The following is a 23,427-nucleotide window of genomic DNA, read 5'->3' on the forward strand; positions in this document are numbered from 1 at the left end:
ATGTTATTTCTCCTAAACATTAAGCTGACAGGAGCAAAATCTGTTTAAAGTGATACTGACTACTCCTTTTTTCTTGATAAACTGTTAGATAATACCATCAAGGCTCTACAGCAATAACGTAATTAAATATAACAATGGTTCGGATGGTGAAGATAATGTTAGCAATATTATCAACCAACTTCCTCAACCTTTTAGTACTGATCAATTAAAAAGATAGGATTATCAAGCCAAGCAATTCTACCTTTGCCGATTTCTGTTTTTGCCAAATACTACATTTAGAGTGGATGCAAAGAGCGATACTGTTAGTTAAATGGCTTAAAATTCTACTTTCTAGAGTTGAAATTTGGTATACTAAGTGTACTATTGCAAAAAAAATTTTCAATTACTTCAGATGCCAAATACAGAGTGATTTTTAAGAAATTTACTGTAAGAGAATGCCATTGATAATAACCTTTATAGAAATGACCCTTAAAAAGTTTAAAACAACCAACACCAATATTATGAAGCCTAACATAACAGATACTTAATAAATGTTGAATGAACTGAAAATAATTTAGCTTTTAAATTAAAACTTTAAAGTTACTATCAATAAAATAAAGTTTCATGTATTTTCATCCTAGACTTTACTATTCAATTTTATCTTCTAAAATGTATAGCAATCATGTGGATTTGTAGATAATTGCTACTACACTGTATAAAGCTACAACATGTATTTGAGAACAAGTTAGCACATCCAAGAGAAAGATTACAGCTCAAGTACATTTTTGAATGTTTAAAAAATCAGAGGTATACAATTCAATACTACCCATTTATAAGAATTTCAGGGACTTCCCAGTACAGTGGTTAAGACTCTGTGCTTCCACTGCAGGGGGCACAGGTTCGATCCCTGGTTGGGGAACTAAGATCTCACATGCTGCATGCAGTGCGGCCAAAAAAAGAAAAAAATTTCAGCATAAAAGTGACAAAGATATATAAACAAATGACTTTATATAAAACTGGCCATTGTATGCACTTGACCCAAAGGCATGAATTCCTGTGTTAAGGTGTATGTATTCAATTTAATATTTTTCCTTGGCATCTACAAATTTTTGCTTCCTTTATGCCAATAGTTATCAATTTGGTTAATGTACTGGGGATCCAGTACAGTCCAAGTAAATTTCATTCAAGAGAACAGCATGAGAAACTGGCACCAAAATCATTTCAGGTTTATATATAAGTAAGATTTATAAAAGCTCTAAAAATTACAGAAAAAAATTCTGGAAGAAAACACAGCTTGGACTCTATTTGCAGGTAAACTCCATGAAAAGGAGGCAATTTCTCTTCACTGCTCTACTCCTAGTGCCTAGAACAATGTCTGGCACATAGAAGGCACTCACAGCTGCTGAAATGAGGTAGAATACGCATAACATCTCCATTAACCTTAGCAAGGGGTAAAAAATCTTCAAGTCACAATATGCACAGAAGGTAAGTTGTAAAATATTTTTTATTGTAAAAACAGAGTCAATAGAGGTTGACAACATAAATGTTATCTCAGAACATTTCCCCCTGGTTCCTGAATTTGCTAGGTTCCTATGTATGAGCAAGTCTCCATTAGCACTTCTCAGATTTCACGGTCCTTTTTGGATATGTTTATTGATTATATGTAAATATTGCTTAGAAACAAAAGTCCACATGATATTAAAACAAAACAAAAAAAAACCTGTTGTGCCTTTCTTTCACATTTCCTACAGGGAGATCTATATATCTCAGGTGCTTTCACAACTTAAAGGTAAAGTTAGTGCCTTAACCAAACCAAAGAATCCTCCATCACAAGTTATTAAATCAAACCTCTCATGACATTTGAAATATATCCAGATTTAAAGATTTTAAAACAAAAGAATTTAGAATTTAAAACAAACTTCAGACTGATTTCTCATATTTGAAAGACTACAGTTATTTGCAGCATGCAAATGGAGAGAGTAGTGCAAAATGCATCAAGTTTTATATGATAAATATACTTTCAACCTAATGGCTGCCTCAAAAGCAAAGGCTGAAAAACTACCTCTTCTTAAAAGCAATCTAGACTGACTCAATAACGTTCACAATTTAGAAAGATCAATTGCTACTCTATTTCCATAGATTGCAAAATGATTTCAGAAACAGATTAAACATACAACTGTTTTACAAAAATAGAAATATTGTTTGGGACTTTACAAAACTTTATAAAATATAACACTATATTTGTAAATTCAAGATAGTTTCACACTGAAAGAGAAAATACTTCCACAGATATGAAGTCTAGTCAAACTTAACTGGTCTCTCTTGACCATTCTCATACATTATTTCTTCCAAATCTTCAACCTAAGGAGATCTGTGCTCTAGCATGAGGTTTTTTTTAAGAGATTGTTTCATTTCAAGAAGTTGTATAAGATGTTTCATTCTAGAAACAATGTTAAAGCAGATGAATTTATACCTAAAAATATGTCTTACTAAAAGTAGCAATAATGCAATGACAATTTGTATTTGATAAATTTCAAACCAAATTCCCCAGAATGACAATTATAATTTGATACCTACAAAAAGTAAAAATATAGAATAATCACAACTATTTTATGGAAAAATATTCATATAGAATAAAGAACCTCTAAATTTAGTTATTTGTAGTTGTCAAATGAGAAGTATTTTCTAATTACACCCATTTATAACATTCATTTTACACCTCAAAGAGCACCAGTGTATTTTTAAAACAAACTAAAAAGTGAGAAGGTAGGGGCTTATTACATGCAACAGTGCTATTATGATAAGGCACCACCTGGTATATGAAAAAGCCAAACAAAGTATTTCCAAAGCATGTATTTCTGTTACTGGTGTCTTAACCTTTAGATAGGATGGTTAGAAAAAAGCTAATAACATTATTAACTGACCACATCACACTCCTTTTTCCATCATTCTTTGCTTTTAGTTTTTCCATATAACAGAACATATAATAAACAACAGTGTAGTACATGTTAAATAAACATCTTTTCCCAACCATTCAAGAAAATAGTCTAGAATTAAAACAAGAATAAGAAACCAAAACTTTATCTGATATATTCGCAACAGTCTATCCCTGTAGAAGAATAGGGAGCTGGGGGAGGTGAGGAGAGAGTGGCAGCAGCAGTTGGGGCTGGGGGATGGTAACAGGACCTATTTTCTATAGAATATATTGAGGCACATAGGTTATAAGTTTCTCAGGCAAATTCATGGCTAGAGCAAAACTGACAGAAAGCTCAGGATTTTACATTCCCCCCAGAGCTGATTTCTCAGATAGTCACATCTGATTAAATATTTCAAAATACGCCTTTAGTCACTGCTATCATCATCGTCATCATCGTCAGATACATCATTTAAAGTAGACTTCAATGACTGACTATAAGAGTCCGATCTAGTAGGCTGGCACGTGGCCATGTCCCCAGTAGAAAGCAAGTCATAGCAGAAGTCACAAATCCTCACAGGCTTAGAGGACTGGCTGGGAAGAAGAAATCTCTTTTCAGAGCAGGGCCCACAGACAACAAAACCACATTTGCGGCAGTGGTGACGACGATTAACAGGTGTGAATTTTGCTTTCTGACAACGCATACATACAGTTGCCTCAGAGTCAGGAACCCAGACAGCAGCATGTTCATTACTGGGTGTCTTCCCACTTTTGGAGAGTAAATCAGTAACACATTTATTTATGTGATTCATCCATTCTGATTTCTCAGTGGCAGTGGCAGCATAAACTGCAAACGATTTAGTTGGTGTCTTGATCAGCCATCCATTCCTCAAGTCTCCCTCATCTTTGATAGAATCAATTGTGACATTTTCCAGGGGAATAATATGTTGTTTGTTATATTTTTTCTTCTGGATGACAATATTGCCATATACAAGAATATCATTAAATAAGAAAAACTGCCTTGCTTTAGGCTTTTTTCTGCACAACTTAGTCAATACTCCTTCTCCAATAAGAACCCGTCCAGGTATAGTTAAGGGTTGACCAGCTGCTCCAAAACAGTTTTCTACTATATTTATACGTCTAGTATTTGCTTCACTGTTTGCCAAGCGATCCACCATCTTTTGCTAATAGCCTTAAAAAAGAGAGAGAGAGAAATCAGCACACAGAAATTATAAATTCATATAAGTTAAAAAAATTATACAATCTAAATTTAATCTAACGAATCATTACTTCTACCCAAAGGCAAAATTCCCCAATTGTTTCCCTCTAAGATAATCACTAAGTACACCAAAAGAGCTAACATCTCCCAATTTTTATAATCATCAAAAACATTTATTAACCATCTCCATATAGTATCATTAGCAGGTATTTATAAAAGTATAAACTTCTTACAGACATAAAACAACAAATAATTAGAAAATGAATATAAGCCATCAGCTACATGAAATTTAATCTCAGAGGGATTCTGAACAAGAAGGCCAAATATTATATAAGAGAAACAACTATGATTTTTCCAGTAGGCTCTATTACCATTGAGCTAAAGCCTCAATCCTCTCACCTGGATTACCAGAATCGTTTCCCAACACACCTTACTGCCTTAGCTCTTGCCCCTTAAATCAATCTTCAGGCAGTGATCTCTCAAATGCAAATCTGACCACACCATTACTCAAGATTATTCCCCTTAACCTAAAAAATGCAGAATCTTTAACATGGCATTTAAGGCCCTTCATTATCTGGTTCTTGCTTATCTTCCCAGACTCATCATAAGTCACTCTTTACCTCCAATGTTATGTTCTAAGAAAACCCTACCACTTGTAGTCCATTTCAATCATACATATCTTCTCTCATACTCTTGTATCCTTTACTATTTACTACCCTCAGCTAACTCTTATCATCCTTCAAGACTCAGTTTATCACACCTACTCCAAGAAGTCTTCCTTAAACTGTTAGACTAAACACCTTCCTCTGTGCTCTTCATATTCCCTGTACCTTCTGGACTCACTCTCACCGAAGGATTGAAATCTGTCTTCTCCATAGGCTGCAATGGAACCTAAAAGGCAGAGACCATCTGATATCTATCTTTGAAACACACATTGTCTGGCATAGTAAAAGTGCTCAAAAAGGTTGACAAGAACATCTTGGCAATGTGCAAAAAACCCACATTAATCTAGTCTTAAATGATCAAAGATTTAATCTCTAGATCCAATATTGACTTCACTCAAGTCCCAGAGTTGTGCCTATTTCAGACCACTAACCCAACAATACCATACTATAACCAAATCATATCAGAAAGGAGAGGAGCATTTAAAGAGTAAGAGCATAGTTTAAGTTCCAGTATTCAGCTCACAAACTGATGAGACTGTAACCCTTCTTGGCCTCCATTATAAAGGATACAACAATTCTGATTATTCCTGAATTCTGTCTCTCCCCTAATCCTGGGTCCTTATAAAGCCCTCTTGCCTTCCACAAGGGTGGACTCTGCCCTGAAAGTTGTTCCCAAAAATTAATATGACAACACATGGCTCCGAAGTGTGATGGCCTCTCTTTCTAATTAGGGCAAATCTGCCAGCCAATTAAAAGTCTACTGCCCTATGCACAAGTGCATCACAGAAGAGAAAATTTAAAAAGTAAACATGAAAAGAGGCTCAACCTCATTCATAAATAAATGAGTAAGACATTAGGATATGTTTTCATTCATCAGATTAACAAAAATTTTAATAATTTCTTAAGATGCAGTAATACTGAGGATATAGGGAAACAGGTACCCTCATACACTACAGAAAATATGTGTACCCACTGATCCAGGCACTCAAAAGATATGTACAAGTATATTCAACACAACACTGTCTGTAACAGAAAAAAACACTGGAAAAGCTCCAACTGTTCATCAAGAGGAACTGGTTGAACAATTTATGATACACCCTTAACAATATGCTAGATATCTGTTAAGAATGTGACAGATCTAAATACAGTGATATAGGAAAATGCTCAAAATATTGATATCTAGGTGGGGGAGTTGAACCTAATGATCTCATTTTTGTTTCAAATACATACCAAATTTCATCAAATCTAAGATGCTATTAAGACACAGCCTCATTTTATGTGCTATTGAGAAAGAAAAATGCTGCCAATTAAATCATGGCAAACTCTTGATTATACGACATCCCAATTTTAGAGACATAAAATACAGTAAAACATGTTCATCTTTAGACTCAACGAAATATGGTATAAGAGCATAATATTAGACACTAGTAAGTATGTAAAATTAGAAAACTATATACCATAATATCAAGAATGGTTATTTATCTCTGGGAAGTACAATTATGGATAACTTTTCATACTTTACATGATAGTCAAACATTCAACAAGTGTTTGTTAGGCACTGATCTGGGTACAGGACAAAATAATAAACAACACAGGCAAGGTCCCTGCTCTTCAAGGCTTACATCCTAGTTGGGGAGGAGGCAAACAGAAAACAATCGAGACCCAAGTAATAATTAACATTGTAAGTTTTTAAAGTGATTTTTAAAAAAATCCACTGGGACTACTCAGTCTACTCAGACTGGATGGTCAGGGTATCTAAAGTGGTATCTTTTCAGCTGATAGGGCAGAACTAGATATGCATACATGAGGGACGAGGATGAGGGAGAATATTCCAGACAAAAGGAAAAACTACAAAGGTCCTAAGGCAAGAAATACGTTGGCACCTGTAGAAAACTGAAAGTATCTATTTATTCCCACCTGAATCAACTACTGATTCACTCATTATACAGTTATTAATCAGCTCATTTGCAATGCAAACAGGTTTCCTATTATTGCTACTACTGGAATTAATACCACCACAAATTTGTGCAGTGCTTTTCACATTTATTATCTTCTGATTTTAACTGTCTCAAACTGCTGTGAAGTTTTTATCTCCCAAAGAATAATCTAGTAATATTAGCTGAAATGCGAGCTGAAGGAGAAACTAAGGCACAAACAGAGATTCAGGCAGAACAGTCTGGAATTTACTCACTGGGAGCCCAAGCAAGAGCTGAGCACTTCACATGTATTACTGTATTTCCTACCCAGGGCAACCTTATGATAGATATGCACTATTAGCTCCAGTTTATAGATGAGCAAACTGACATAAAGGAGTTAAGTACCATGCCCAAGGCTGTCACAGAACTGAGGCTCAAAGCTGATTCCTCCGTGCTGTTACCAGTGTATTATGGCACACTGATTATTCCTTAAGGCTCCACTGGCTCTATATATAAGAACTAAGAAAGCTATTGCTAACCTCTGGACCTTCACCGCAAACCTTAAAAATACTGAAGATAAAAGAATACTAATTTGAGCAAATAACCTGAAAGGGTAAGTCATCATGATTTATTTAGCCAGTCTTCTGATAATGTTTCACTGTTCAAATTCTGCAATACATTAAGCCTGAATCCCTGTTCATAAATCTTTCCCCCTGTTTAAATATGATGCAACAAAAGTGAAGTTTGGGGCATTTTTTGTGTGTGCGTGTGCGGTATGCGGGCCTCTCACTGTTGTGGCCTCTCCCGTTGTGGAGCACAGGCTCCGGATGCGCAGGCTCAGTGACCATGGCTCATGGGCCCAGCCCGCACCGGGGCACGAACCCGTGTCCCCTGCATCGGCAGGCGGACTCTCAACCACTGCGCCACCAGGGAAGCCCAAGTTTGGGGCATTAACTGGTATTTGGCTGGAGCAAATAGCTTTCAAAGTTTGACAGTGACGCTGATAAGAAATATATTTCATACTGCAATGTTACAAACAATATACAATTCTATGAATGATGTATTCTAGCATCTTCATTTACTTTAATGATAGTTGCAGCCCACTTGACTTCAGCAATGGATTGTGACCTGTATTTGAACATCAGTGAGCACAAAGAACTTAAGGCCTTTGGCCTTAAGCAATCCTTTCCATTATCCCTGCTGGTCCTAAAATGTTTTCAGTATGTGTCTGACAAGAAAAAGAAAGGAAGCACTGATTTTGAAACCCCAGGAATACACAAATGCCCCCCCACACACACACACACACGAGAAAGAGGTGGTGGGGGCACAAAAGGGAGGGGCTGAGAGAAGGGAGATAAATCAAAAATGAAATCAAAGTACCACCATTAGCTGGATTACTTCCAGACACCCCAAAGCAAGGCTCTTAATAAACTGGATTTAAGGCATTACCCTTTAGCCCAGGGCCTAAACAGGACCCTTTACTTTCCTCCAAAGTCCAAATCCAAATCTACTACCTGTACAGTGAGGTGCCCCAAGCAGTAAGAACTCTCAAAAGACTTCTGTGAGAGTATTAGAATACAAGAATACTGGGGCTAGCCAAGGAGTGAGTCCCTGGCATATCTGCATGAAAAGAAACAGAAGACAACTATAAAATGTGGCCCAATTGGACTTCTGTCTACTTTTCTTAGGAAGGAATATCAGTGAATACAGTAAGAGCTAGGAAGAATGCTTCCCCATCTTCTGGCAGAGATGACTTCTTTAGGATAGATTCCAAGAAGCAAAATTACTGGGTCAAAAGGCACTAATGTTTAAAGCTCTTGCTATCTTTTACAAAATTTCCATTCTGAAAGGTAACACCAATTTACCAAGTAGCACAATGACTATATCCATCCCACCTTGTTTCACACAGAGTATTTTCCTTTAAAAATTTCAGCAAATAGAGTAGATTTTTTTAAATGGTATCTCATTTTTATTCATTTTTTACTTCTCTTTTATTCATTATGTTTATTTATTCAATAACTTTATTGAACACTTTCTAAACGCCAGACATTATCCTTTTCCTCTCAGAGCTCAGAGTATAGTGGAGGAGAAAGACAGTAAGTAAGTAAACCAACAGGTGATTCCAAAAGGTGAAGTGCAATGAAGGAAATCAGCAGTGTGCCAAGATATAGGGAAAAACTCATTTACTGAGTAGTTCAAAAAGACTTCACTGAGGTGGTGCTACACACTGGGTCTTAAAGGATGAGGAGTCAGCCTTGCAAAGGAACTAATACTATGGACAAAGGTCCTAAAACAGGAAAGAACAGTACTTTCAATTTGACTGAATATTTTATTTCATAGTTACCTCGTGAGACCAGCTACTTTCTAATGTGTTTAGTAACTTGTATTTCTACACTCATATATTTAGGTTATTAATCTATATGAGTATATTACACATAAAGTCTATTAACCCAGTTATTTCATTGCTTTTCCTAGTATATTAAGCTGTAATTTTGTTTATGGTGTTTGACACAAAAGGAGTTTTACTTCTTAAGTAGTTACACTTACAGATACTTTCCTTTGTAATTTTTTCCCCAATGACTGACTCCTAAGTTTCCCTTATCCAGATATCGGATGCACCTATTTATTATTCTCTATGGTTTAGGTTTTACATTTAATTCTTTTATCCACCTGAAATTTATTCTGTCATAGGTAAAAACCCTTTTTCCTTTTCAAATATTTGCATTCTAAAGGAGCTAACTGCTCCAGAATCACCAAATACTGTGTGACCTCAGATTTCCTCACTTATAAATGGAAATAATAATAGCAGCTATATCGGGGGAGGAGTAAATGAGATAATGCATACAAAATGTTCAGCAAGTAGTCAACATGTGGTAGCTATTATTTACTGGTATTAATAATCTAATCTACTGCTTTATGACACTCTATTATATTAAATTTTTATATAGTATTATAACACTGCTTCTGGGCTGTCTGGTCTAATCCATTAACCTGTTTTATAATTCTTTTGTCAGTACTATGCACCTGGTAAAACTAGACTATTTCCCATTACTTAACCTTTTAAATGTTTTACCTAATCTCTTCTGCTTATTTGTCCAGATGACATCTACTTAGAACAGTGTTTCCCAACCTTAGTTGCCTGGAACCACAGGGAAACTCTTAACCTTTAGTATACCATAAAAAAATAGCCATCCCAATTTACTCTCTGAGTCCAAAATACCCTTTTTATTTACTTTTAATATTTTAAGCCATTTTATAACTAATTTACAGAAACAAGAATAAACGAATAGTAAAAAACAATAACTTTAAGAACAATCTTTATAAAAACTGAAACACAGCAAATTTCTTATTCTACATTCCTGTTACTGAAGGTATGTAGATACAAAAGTATAGTATCCTTTAAATGCAACTAACTGCTCATAAGTTGTCATGCATGAATCTATAATATTTCCATTTCTGTTTTTAGGAATACTGTTTACTAATTAATTCTGAGTTTGAGAAAACTCATCTAGAAAATCATCAACTGAAGGCTCATTGTCTGAGATTTCACTTATAATGTTTCACCATCATTATTAGTTTAAGTGTTGCTGTTTCTTTGCACTCACCCTGTGACTTGTCTAATAGTTCTGAAATGTCTAGCTTTGCTCATTTTTTTCTTTGTCATTAGATGAAAAATGAAAAAAATCTAAATTCTCAAATATGCTAAATGAAAGCTTAAAATAAAAAGACTAAGGAGATCTCCAAACTGCTTTCGTATCTTTTTGAAAGATGATGCAATACTTTGGTTAATGTAATAATAAAACTGAAAAATGGTGCAATAGTGGTGATTTATTTTATCACTGCATCATCCTTCCAGGCAATTACATCACTTCTATTTTCTTCTTTTTGGTTAAATAATTCCTAAGAAAATAAAATAGTAAAATGCTTCAAGATATAGGAAAAACAAGATCACTCACTAAAATCCTATAATATATCTTAGATTTACACATGTCCAATGAACCCATATGGTAATAACAAGCTATGTTTTTTAATACATAAATTTCCTTTTTGTTTTGAAAATCTCTAAGAAATAATAAAATAACAAAATATCAATCACTACAAATAATTAGAACTGCTTAAAATATCAATAGAAACTCAAAATACAAAACTGAGACCAATAGGTTGTGATGACAGATATTAAAGGTTAAGAAATACTGATATCTAGATCCCTCCCTCTAGGATGTTCTGATTTTACTGGTCTGGCCTGGGTACTGGGACACTTTAAAGTTCCTCAGGTAATTCCACTGTGCAGCTAAGGTTTAGAACCATTTCCAATTACAATAAATAAGTGAAAAAAATAGAGACCAAATCCACTGAAATTTTGGTGAATTCATATTACACTTGTAGTGTTCCTAGCAGGTTGATACTATCTCTTCCCAAGGTTTCAAATCTTGTTTAATGGCCCAGTAATTTTGTACATTTCTTCTCACAAGATTGTTACATTACTTAAATTCAAGTATCTCCTATCTTTTGTTGATATTTGAATCTAGTCTCTTTTCCACATTATATTTTCTAATTCATTACTACTACTGATAAGAAAACTACTACTATATCTGTTAGTTTCATCCCACATCCAGCCACTTCAGAGAACTCTACACATGCAACAGTTTTCCAACTGATTTCCTTCAGAGAACTCTACACATGCAACAGTTTTCCAACTGATTTCCTGTCTTCTTTTCCAACAAATGGTGTCTGGCAGCCTTAATTCATAGTTGAAAATGTAAGAACCACAGGAAAAGCATACCAAAAACAAAACAAAGAAACACTCTTAACTTTTATAAAGACAGCTTTATATACCAATTTTTAAAAATTAAACCATCCAAGTTTCAAGTTATCTCCTTCACAACTGTAGACAAGAACTACATTTGCATCGTCCAAGTTCCACACTAGTCTTTTGGTAACATCTTGTTTCTAAAGTTAATATGTTCTTCAATGGAGTGTCTACCACCTGTTAAAAATGTAATACGAGAAGAGGCAAAAACTCTTTTTTAAAAAGAGTCAGAATGCTATTTACAATTGAGAAGAGAGCCCAACTGTCACAGAATACTATGGCCCAGTTCTTCTTACTGAAAACCAATACTTCTATCTCATCCCTGCAGGTGAGTTTAAAACAAAAAAATCACCTAATTAATTTCTTACACGTACCCAAGACATCTGATATCAGTGAGCTTCAGTATTCAACTCTGCATTATAATGGAAAAAAGAATAAACTATGAACCAAAAGACCTGGATTCTAATCTCAGCTCTGGCACTAAATAAGAGATTTCATACAAGCTACCTAACTGCTCTACACACACACACACACACACACACACACACACACACACACACACACACACACACACACACACACACACACACACACACACACACACACACACACACACACACACACACACACACACACACACCAGCTACCACCTTGAATAAAATAATCTGCAAAGCCCTTTCTTGTCTTTAAAATAATGAACTCTGATAGTAGATGGGCCATAGTTCTGGTTTACTAAGACTAAAAATTAATTTTTAATCAAACTTTTGACTATGTCTTAATATCAATTGATTTTTTAAAATCTGTGTTACTGCTGAATTAAGACTAGAAACTGTAAAAGGAAAAGGAGAGACAAACAGGAAAGTGGGGAAAGAAGAGATTTTTTTTTTTTAAAGCAGCAAGAAACTATCAGAGGTACATCCTCCCTGGGCAAATGTGTAGGTATTAGAACAAACTACTCCTCTCTCCTAATGCACCTAAGTCAAATGAACAATTATTCTAAGCACCTACCATATGCAAAGGACAGAGCAGTTTTTACTTTCAAAAGTTCTATAATTTAGTAAGCATAATAATAATCAGGAAATTCTAGGAAATTCTAAAGACTCTCAATAAAATACTAGAAGAATAACACAAAGAAGAAATACTTGAACATTTAGCAAATTAAATTTGGAATTTTAGAAAATTTAAATATTCTATCAATAAGAATAGACAGTTTTTCCCTCCCCTTTCCACTAGCATTTCTGCCACTGTGGCAAACCAATTATACAATATGTACTGCAGAAATCAGTAGTGATCAAGGAAACATTCATTTCTTAGATAAGAAAAAAGAAAGGAACAATCTTTTATATTAATTTTAAACTCATAAAGGTGGATTGATAAGAACTGAAACTTCTAAACTTTGAATCACATTTACAGAGAGCCATAGTAATTTGTTTTATATCTCTTGTAGGCACTAAATTTGCCTATTACTGAAAAGTAGACCCAAATGTACTATACTACAGGCTTAACCAAGAAAGGAAAAAGAAAAAGCATTTACTCAACACCTACACGTGCTAGGCACGTCCACATTTTTCTATTTCATTTAATAATCTCAATTTTGTTAAAATGGATAATCATATCCATTTTACAAAAGAGTAAATTGAGTCATGGACTAGTTAAGGAATTTTCCCAGTCGCACAGCCAGTTTTGTAAAAAAATGCATGTTCTTTCCATTATACTTTGCTACCTTCAGAAATAAATATTCCAGAAATATTTCACTCATGTGGACCTTATTAGGTATTTGGAGAAAGCCACTGATGACACAAAAATCTTAAAACACATGGTAATAAGTAGAACGTATGCTGAAAATAATTCTTCAAACACTAAAAGGAAGTGAAAAGTAAAGTAATGACTAATTTTAGGGTGTTAATAAACGCAGTTTCACATAGGTTAGGCTTGACAGAGAAACTCACCATGGTATACAAAGAATGACTAAGCCACAGTTGAAGTTTTTTTTTTCCCCTGTACGCGGGCCTTTCACTGTTGTGGCCTCTCCCGTTGCCGAGCACAGGCTCCGGATGCGCAGGCTCAGCGGCCATGGCTCACGGGCCCAGCCGCTCCGCCGCATGTGGGATCTTCCCCAGACCGGGGCACGAATCCGTGTCCCCTGCATCGGCACGCGGACTCTCAACCACTGAGCCACCGGGGAAGCCCAAGATTTTTAAAAATTAATTTAGAAAACCAGAACAGTCACATTGGGAGTTTAAAAAAAAGGTCTTTACAAAGAGAAGGAATACGAACCTCAAGCTTGAAACAAGTCCTCTAGTCTTCAGCATTTAAACCATGCCACACAAGGCAAGATTAATATTCTTTAACTACAGCTATGCTCAGGGAACTCTCTATTAACAACCAAAGGTTCCCTGGCCAACGGAATTAATTCCAAAATCCTTGACCTGGTATTCAAAGCCCTTCAGTCAAGCCCCAGCCTGCCCAGTCTATCTTTTCAGTTTTACCTTTCTGTATGTTCTCTTTGTTATAGTCAAACCAGACTACTAGCTATTCCCAGGTTATGCTCTGAGCTTCCTCTCCTCTACCTGAGCTCAGTATGTCCTTCCCCACTTGCTGTTCTGAAATCTTACCAGTCAGTTCAGTAACCTCATAGGCACATATTGTTTACCTTTAAATTATCATACCATTTTACCTGTACCATTTATGGCACTTATATTCTATTACGTTGTTTTTTGTTTGGTTTTGGGTTTTTTTGGCTGCGTTGGGTCTTCGTTGCTGCACATGGGCTTTTTCTAGTTGGAGGCTACCCTTCGTTGTGGTGCACAGCCTTCTCATTGTGGTGGCTTCTCCTGCTGTGAAGCACAGGCTCTAGGCACGTGGGCTTCAGTAGTTGTGGCACGCAGGCTTCAGTAGTTGTGGCTCGTGGGCTCTAGAGTGCAGGCTCAGTAGCTGTGGCACACGGGCTTAGTTGCTCTGCGGCATGTGGGATTTTCCCGGACCACGGCTCGAACCTGTGTCCCCTGCATTGGCAGGCGGATTCTTAGCCACTGTGCCACCAGGGAAGCCCTCTATTATGTTCTATAAAAACTTGTATACCTGCCTATTCCCAACAGATTTGGAGGTTCCTGAAAAAAAGAAGATCATTTCCTACAACTTCGTATTCCCAACAGCACCTACAAAATTGCTTGCATATACATGCCATCACTGTGCACTGAGCAGTTAAAAGCAGCAGCAGCTTCTTGACCTTGAGCTTTATGAAAATCAGAGACTTCATTTTTGACATCCATAGTACTAATTTTCACACAAAACAGGAACCACACCCTTCACTAGGCCCACAGATTTTAAATTTACAAGGCAAATGTTCTCGTCTATTTAACTATAGTATCTAACTGTGAATTCTAAGTATTGAGCATAGCAGATCCTGTTTTTAAAATCTCAATCTCAAGATAATATATAAAAATGATTTCTTCTCTTACTGAAAAGCACAGCTGTTTAGTTAGCAAATAAAAAATGATGGTGTATGCGTATTTTCAACATCAACAATATTCAGATAAAAAACTTCATCATTTCAAAAAGTATTTGTACAGGGGCAGCTGTACAGTGCTGACAGCTGTTAAATCATTGTATAATATTTGACAAATAAAGCTGGTACCCATCACATCCCTAACAAATTTTCTTTAGTATTTTTCAAAGCAGTTACAATCTACTCACTATGTTCAAGACTTTATGCTTTGTGTTAAAGGGAAAACAAAAATGAACCAGACACTGGGAATTAAGACATGTTCCCACAAGGTTTTAATAAAAAGCACAATGAAATAAATACTATAATAAAAACGTTAAAGCGGTAAGGAAGAACGCAGCAGCTGAACACTTGAAACAGGTTCTGAAAAATACACTGAAAACAGGTTGTGAACTTCAAGAGGCAAAAACATGATACGTAAAGGCATAAAGCTCTGCAAGTAAAAATGTGTTTTTAAAAAGTTACACGTACAGCTGCAGAAGAGGCTGGAGAAGAGATATTTAGTAGAAAACCGGGAGAAAAAAATAAGACAAGAGATCTTCTTGGTTCCTGAGAGCTCTTTTTGAAGCTCTGGGAAGGAGTGGCCTGATTTGATCTGGATTCTTCTAAGATAACTGTGGAAACAGTGAAAGATTTCAGGAGGGAGAGACTGAAAGGACCCAGCTGAAAAATTATTGCAAAAGTAAAAGGGAAAGTTGATGAGAGTCTGAAGTTTGCAACAGGAAAAGAAAGAATCAGTAATGTTCAGGATTGCCATAACTAAACTAGATGTGGAAGAGTGAAATTGAAATTAAATCCCTGGGTTTTTAGTCTAAGCAATATGGAAGCTAGTAAAATCAATAATTTTCAATGAATTTCACGTAGCAAACATTTACTGATTACTTACTCCGTACAAAGATAGAAGTACTCAAAACTAACAATCTTTGTGAAGGAGGACAGACATATACCCAAGTTTATATACACAAGTATATATAATTCATGTATTATACATTAGGGTGTGTTTCTACAGGAAAGAGGATAATGGAAGTAACTGATAAGGAAGGAAACACCAAACAAAACAAGAAAGTGTTTGGTACTCATATAGTATGCTATGAACTGAGGAATATGATTACCTCAATCTGTGCACTCAAAATCTAAAGGAGCAAAGGAGAAACAAACCAAAAACATAAAATGTTTTTTAACTAAAAAAAAAATAAAAAGAGTGATGAAACCTTAGACCAAAGAGTGTAGTTGGGAGGTTAATTTTGACCAGGGGGAATATTTAGGAACAACTCTTAAATGTCTAGAAATTCAAGCTGGGCCTTAGAGCAAAAGTAGTAGGTCAAACTATTTAGGGGAGAGGGAGAGAGATAGGAGATGATGGTGTACAAATAGAATATATTCCCCAGAGAGGAAATAATTGAGTCCAGGCTGAAGGAGGTAGGACGTGGAGAATGTATAGTGGTAAACTAGAAACCTGGCAAGATAGGGAAGAGCCAAAATGCAGAGGAAAGTAAGCATCACACTCAACAGTTTAGACTTCACTGTAGAGGCAATGGGAAGACCAAGGAAAATAGGAAAATATTAATAAGTCCACAGAAGCAGAACACAGGATGAACTGGAGAGACTACCAAAGAAGCAAAACTGGAGGCAAAAAAAGCAGGAGCATATTACAGTAGTCTCTAAGTGAGAGGTAACAAAAGCCTAAGCCACAAATTTGACAGCAGAAATAAAAAGGGGAAGATGGAAGTAAGAGAGATTACTGAGGTAAGGCAGAAAGGATTGAGGAACCAACTGAATGGGTTTGAAAGTGAGTATAAGACGACTTCAAAGGTTTAAGCATAATCCATTGGGTAGATCAGATGCTAGTTTTGTTTCAGGAGGGGAAGAAATCAGTCTGGGGCATACTTATCTTGAAGTGCCTTCAAGGTGTATACACAAGACAAACATCTGTCAGACAAACAGAAACCCCAAGATGAGCAGGGAGCTCCAGGACAGAAAGAGATTTCAGAGTTATCTGTGAAGAGATGATCATTGATGCTGTGGAAGAGAGGAGAGGGCAGAGGACTAAACTTTGGGGAATGCCTAGTTTAGAAAGCAGGAGGAGAGAAAAGGGGAGACAAGAAAGCATAAAGCACCTTTTCAACATGCTTTCACATGTCTCCCAAGTCTCAGAGACTAAATGACCTCATTGTGCCAAAAGGTCACAATAAGCAGTGAAACGTGGGGAAAAAAAATCAAGGACTGAAGGTAATGTACAGAAATATTGTACAGGTAATATTTACCTATACAGGTAATGTACAGGTAATATTTCAGAAAGCACTGCCCTTTGACCCTGGAATTTTTAATCACAGAAATTTATCCTGAGAAACAAACTCTTGGGGTTGCGGGGAAGGTAGGCTGTACTGTAGTTTTCCCTCTGGCATCAAGTCTAATAGTGACAGACAGAACTTAAATTTCTAGCTCTAGAGAGAAATGGCTAAATATAACATTAAAAAAAGCCAAATACCATAAAAGAAAACATTTTACCACGTAAAAATTTTAAACTTCAACACTAAGAGGAAAAAAGCCTTAAAGTTAAAGAAAAAGTTGCACAATATGACAAAGGGTCAACATTTTTAATATATAAAGGGCTCCTGTAAATCAATGAGATAAAAGGAAAATATCCCAAAAGAAAAATGGGTAAGATACAAATGGCAATTTCCAAAGGAACAAATGAAAATGACCAGTAAATGGAAAAATGTTGGCTCTCAGTGCTAATCAAAGAAATAAAATTTAAATGATGTATTATTCACCTCTCTAAGATGTGGAAAAAATAAGCACTCATATTCTTGAAAGTATACACTGGAATAACCTTTCTAAATGCCATTTTTGGCAATATAATCACTTTAAAAAGTTTACACAACAATTCTACTTCCAAGAATATATGCAAAAAATAATTAGACCAGTGTACAAAGTTGTTCACATGAAGACGTTCACTGTAGCTTTGTCTATAATGTTGAAAAGTCAGAATCAATCTAAATGTTCAACAACAGGACATTAGTGAAACAAATTAGGGCATATCCATATAATGGATTTTTAGATAGCTTTTTGGAGAACAGATTAATATTTAATGTGGAAAACTGTTAAATATGGCAATTTATTAAATAAAAGCTTTTAAACAGCACATGCAATATAAAAAAAATTTTTTTTAAAGTCTGGAAAGACACCCACCAAAAATTTAGTACTGGTTATCTCTAAGTACTAGGGTGAAATATTTTGATATTGCCTAATTATTTTATATTGAACACATATTCTCTCATAGACAAAGAAAAAAGTTTTTAAATTAACAAAATGCAAAGAATGTTGAGAAAAATATAATAAACACAAAGTTACAGGTATAATTAATAAAAATATAACCAAAGAATACAAAAATCTTTTTTATTTTTTTCCCCAACCACTGTTTAAATGAAACAAGTATAAAGAATTAAGGATAGTTCCGCTTATGGAAATGGAAAGGAGAAAGGGATTTAAAAAGTTGATGGAAAAAAGAAAACAGAAAATTCACATCATAAAATCCATAGAAGGAAGCAAGGTCATCTGTTAAGAGTCAAGCATTTCAAGATTGGGGTTAGCAACCTAAGAGTGAAAAGGCAACAGAGAAAACGAGTCAACTTTGGGATAAGAAAGGATTAGAAAGGAACTAGTACACAGGCAGCTAGAAAACAAATATTTAACAGTCACCATAGATGTGACTTTTTTCAGGAGTGCTACGCAGGGACAAAAGTAGAAAAAGTAAAAGGTGATATTTACAAGTTGAGAACTGACCAGTTATATACAGCAAAGGTCGAGGAGAGGAGGCCTATGTGGTACTAGTGGGTTCACAGTATATGAACTACAGAGTTCAGGACTGGAAAAAAAACGAGAAAACTAACAGCATAGGAGGGACTGCAGGTGACGATGAGAACAAAAAGCTGGTTCATAGTTATGATGGAAAACAGGCCCTTGAATCACCTCTGGTCACAGATTAAGACCTGAGGTCTAAATGATGATATGGTTAAATAACACAGGCATCCATGTAGGTTGTTAATGCAGAGTGGAGACAGTTGCCACCGGGCTTAGTGAACTGTAGTTCCAAATGTGGCCTTTCTGTTCTGAAATGAAGGTAACTGTTATTTTAACTTCTGTGCACGTCACTTTCCTCTAATGCAAATTCATTCTTTCTAACCTGACGGGGAATTTGGCTGGCACTTAACCTCTCTCTGCACTTTATTCAACAACAAAATGAAGAGAATAAGGAGATGGGAGGTTGAATTAATGGTTCTCAACCCTGACTGCACATTAAAACAAACAAACAAAAAACTGGCAAAGCTACCTATGCTTTGACTCCAAACGCAGTAACTGTGATTGATTTGCTCAAGGGTGGGGTGCAGAAGCTCCTCAAGGAATTCTAATGTGCACCAAAGTTGAGAACTGAAGTATGTATTTCTAAAGGTTGCTTCCCTTTTAAAATTCTGTAATTAACTGCCACTCTGCTCATTTGCTAATTAACTTACTGAATATCCTGCACCACGCACTTCCACAAACATCGTAGTAAATCTTCACAACACTGTTAGGCAAATGCTTCTGTGTCCATTTCACAAGTGAGTCCAGTGAAGCTTAAAGAAGTGAAGTGACTTGTTCAAGAGTCACAAGCTAGAATGGAGCAGACCTAGAATTCAGGTTTGGTTTGCTTTGGTTCCAATCCACCCAACATACAACTTGCTTTCTCTAGCACTCACAGCAACTACTTGAATGCCTTCTATATTCTCTCCCAGGACCTCCCAAACTGAGCACACAGTTTGTGGTTTATAGAATTGGAGAGAAAGTTATGGGGGCAGGGAATTAACCCCAAATTCTACAGTAATTTCATTACAGAACGCCACCTAGTTTAAGTTTTGCAACTTAAAACAGCACTGTGAGAGTATATCTACAAAGACTATTTTATTAAGCCAGCATACACCTTGCTATTAAGCATGCAGCTGGTGGTACAAAGCTGGTTCTCAAAGATAAACTTATCAATAGAAAAGCAATTGTTGTATGTTTTCCAATAAGCAAGGCATTCTAAAACAAAATTCTAAGACAATTCTAGCAAAACAATAATTGGTAGAGAAATGAGAGTTGCTCTATCAAAGAGCTTAAATGTATAAATATGACCTTCAAAATTTTCAGGCATTACCTCTACTTCCATTCAGTGCAAATACTAAATACAGTTGCACTTTAAAAGTACGATTATTATCCTTTTGTTGACCCACAGCTGCTGCTTTTTTGTTGATTATACTTCAGTCCATTATCTACTTGGAAATTTCATAACATTCAAGTTCTGTATCCCCAGTCCAAAATTAATTGAGTTACCAAGGTAAATCCCCCCCTCCCAAAAACAATTAGAGAAGATTTAACTACTTATGCCCATGGAAAGTACAATTTAACAAGAAATTCATGAAGTTTATTTACAAGAAACATAAGTGTATTCATCCATTCAAACCCTTCCTGAACATCTGCTAGATTCTTGGGACGCTGGGGATGAAGAGGCAAGTTAGACCTCATGTAATGCCTGCTGTCAAGGAGGTGCCATGACAGATAAATGTTATATTTACTGAGATGCAATAGGATAGATAAGTGAATTATTCTCGGGGAGAAAGGGGGGGTGGGATAAGGAGAACAGGGCAAAAAAGCGTCAAAGAGTATATGCTCAAGTGAGTATTTTTAAGAGGAAAAATTTCCTTGTAAATTAGGAAATTTCCTAGGAAATACTCTAGGAAATATATATGCTGAGGAACTAAATTAAAATCAGAAAGAGCAGCTAAGACAGAGGAACCAAGGTGGACACAGACTGCACCACAGGAATGAGTTATGTACCCTGCAAAGTTATGCTATTAAAAAAAATGAGAAGGCTTCAGTCATAAGACCTCAGTTAAATACCAGCTTGGCTGCTAGATTTGTGAAGTTAGTTAAATCACCTCAGTCTCGGTAACTCTTACATCCAGAAAAATAAATATGTATAATGGCAATTACCTGACAATGAAGCAAAACAAAAAGAAAACCCTAAGAAAATTAGCAATCAAATCTGAGAAGCTATATTTTTACCTACAGTTCAAGAAGAGAAATTCTCCAAGACATGTTGAAGGGTTTATCTTATTTGTGGTTAAGAGTGCTTTCAGTACAATTAACAGAATTTGGAAACTCAGATGCCTTTATTAAAACTAGTAATTTACATTCATTTACTAGGGTGATTCAAGCTGAATCTTTTTTGATGCGTTCCTTGGTCAGTACACCAAGTTTTATTTTTTGAGGCGATTACATGTGCTTTCCAAATAAGTAACTTAATACCATTCACCTCCAACGCTGTGAGGACCCGAAACGATTTAAAATAGAAGCCTTCGTTAATACTGAATTAACCTCAGGACCCCATGAGCTACCAGAGTACAGAAAAATGTAAATGCTCGAAACAAGGTAGGCATGCACCTTTAAGGAACTAAAGTGAAGGAAAAAACTTCGCAATGTCAAGATCACTTCATCTTATTCCTAAGTGAACAACACATGCCTTTAAGTCTCTCAGTGAACGTTCGTGTCTGTCTTTACTGAATTTTTTTCAGTAACGTACTAAAACACAACAAAGAAGGTATTTATCAGCTTACACACTTTGTGAGTCTATGAATTACACAGAAGGGCTTGGTTATCTGTAACCTTAATACCACCCATTATTCCCACCGCACACTCACAAGTTACTGCTACTGTACTAAGAGCGCGCAGGGGTATTCAAGACACATGAACAGCAAGCTCTCGGCCTTCAATAAAAATTTTAAAGGAAAACTAAATTCGTCAAAAGACCATACGACTTTAAAAGACTCCAAATAAGTAAGGCGTTAGAGCCAGCGCTTCTATCAGAGCAAATTCTGCGGTGCCATTTTTTGCCCGAAATCACATAAAAATGTTGTTCAAGTTACAACATCCCTGATGCCCAGACCCTGCAAACTTTTTGGATAGAAAGATGTTGGCACCCTAAGACGCCGGTGGCCACGACTGGACACCAGTCCTCACGCCTCACTTCTCGCCCGACCTCGGGGCCCCCTTCGCGCGTCTGCCCGGCCCCCTCCCCGCGGCCCCGTGGACTGGACGAGCACCAGCGCGGCCCTGCGGGCTGCCCTCAAGCCCGGCGGGCGGGCGCGGCTCCCCCAGCGCGAGGGGAGCGGCCCGGGAGCGCCCCGTTTCTCACAGACCCCAACATGGCGTCGGTCGCCGCCGCCCGAGACGACGACACCTCCCCGCGCCGCCGACGGCCCGGGGACCGCGGTGGGAAGCGCCCAGAAAGTTTCGCTTCTCCTCTCCCGGCCCCCCAGGAGCCGCCGGACAACCAACCCCGGCTTCACCTACCCGGCCGGGCGCAGAAAGCGGCTGCAGAGAAGGTCCGACTCCTCCTCGTCCCGGGCGCCGGGCGCAGACTCTGCTTGCTCCCCCGCCCGAGCCTCCCAGGGTGTGCAGCCAGCGGCCCCGCGCAGCCGGCGCAATCCGGACTCAGGTGACCCTCCGCCCCTCCAGACGAAACCCACAACGGCCGCCGGAGCTGTCCTCTCCCCTGCGCGCGCACGGGCGCGCCGCCACCCACACGCCAGGCGCGAGCGCGCGCACGAGCACACCCACACCGCTCGCTCTCCGCCCTTTCTTGCCTGTTCCCTCGCCCCGCCCGGGCGGCCCCGCGCGACGTGCTCGAGGGGGCGGGGCCACCGCGGAGGCCACACCCACCTGGGCAGCCGGGGCGTGGGGTTGGTTCCTCCGCGCCGAGTGGGGTAGGGGGTCCTGGAGCTGATTGAGTGCACGTGGGACGTCTTACCTGGGTTGCCTCGCGCGGGCAATCCCTTAGAAAGGATTGTTCATCTCACCAAGAAGGTCTTAGCGAAGCTGGAAGAATGGAAGGAAAGCTGGGCCCCCTCTCCCCCCACCACCGAACGGGCCTCCGCGGGGAATTCAAGAACTTCCCGCAGCCGGGAAATAAAAGCTTTGGATTTAAAGCGTCGGGGCAGACATTTGTTTGCTACACCCACTTAGCACAGCGTTCCTTCCCCGTCACATCTTCCACTTGCTTTCCCTAAAACCCCTACCACTTGAAACAGGGAGCTGCGGCTGCAACACATACCCCACGTACTCTGCACAGCCTTTTAAGTGATGCCTTTATTCCCGGACCTAGAACCCCGGTCTTTCCAAAACTTCTCTGACGCCGCAAGCCTCATCTACCTACTTCACACACCTGGAAACAGTAATGATAGTATATAAGGTTAAACCTGCCCTTCTTCATTTATACCACAGCTAAGCGCGCTGGTGGGTACGTGGAGAGATATTAAAGATGCCTAAAGTAGACAAGGAATGGTGGGGGGAGGGGACAGCATATTCACTTCAAGCAAAAAGTGTATAGGTGGAAATTAGA

At 37.6% G+C, this 23,427-nt stretch overlaps 1 protein-coding gene across 1 annotated transcript; it reads right to left on the bottom strand.

The window, feature by feature from the left end:
• Positions 1–1,465: 1,465 nt before the first annotated feature.
• On the bottom strand, positions 1,466–22,644 carry PLEKHF2 (pleckstrin homology and FYVE domain containing 2). Its single transcript, XM_067711732.1, has 2 exons — positions 22,380–22,644; positions 1,466–4,085 (listed from the first exon to the last, which is right to left on the bottom strand). The coding sequence occupies exon 2, from the start codon at positions 4,069–4,071 to the stop codon at positions 3,322–3,324; it is 750 nt and encodes a 249-aa protein (XP_067567833.1). The 5' UTR covers positions 4,072–4,085; positions 22,380–22,644; the 3' UTR covers positions 1,466–3,321.
• Positions 22,645–23,427: the final 783 nt, after the last annotated feature.

This window comes from Pseudorca crassidens, chromosome 17 (genome assembly GCF_039906515.1).
Source record: "Pseudorca crassidens isolate mPseCra1 chromosome 17, mPseCra1.hap1, whole genome shotgun sequence".
NCBI lineage: Eukaryota > Metazoa > Chordata > Mammalia > Artiodactyla > Delphinidae > Pseudorca > Pseudorca crassidens.

Excerpts from the sequence above, each read along its gene's own strand:
- PLEKHF2 (XM_067711732.1), bottom strand. The coding sequence starts at position 4,071 with ATGGTGGATCGCTTGGCAAACAGTGAAGCAAATACTAGACGTATAAAT.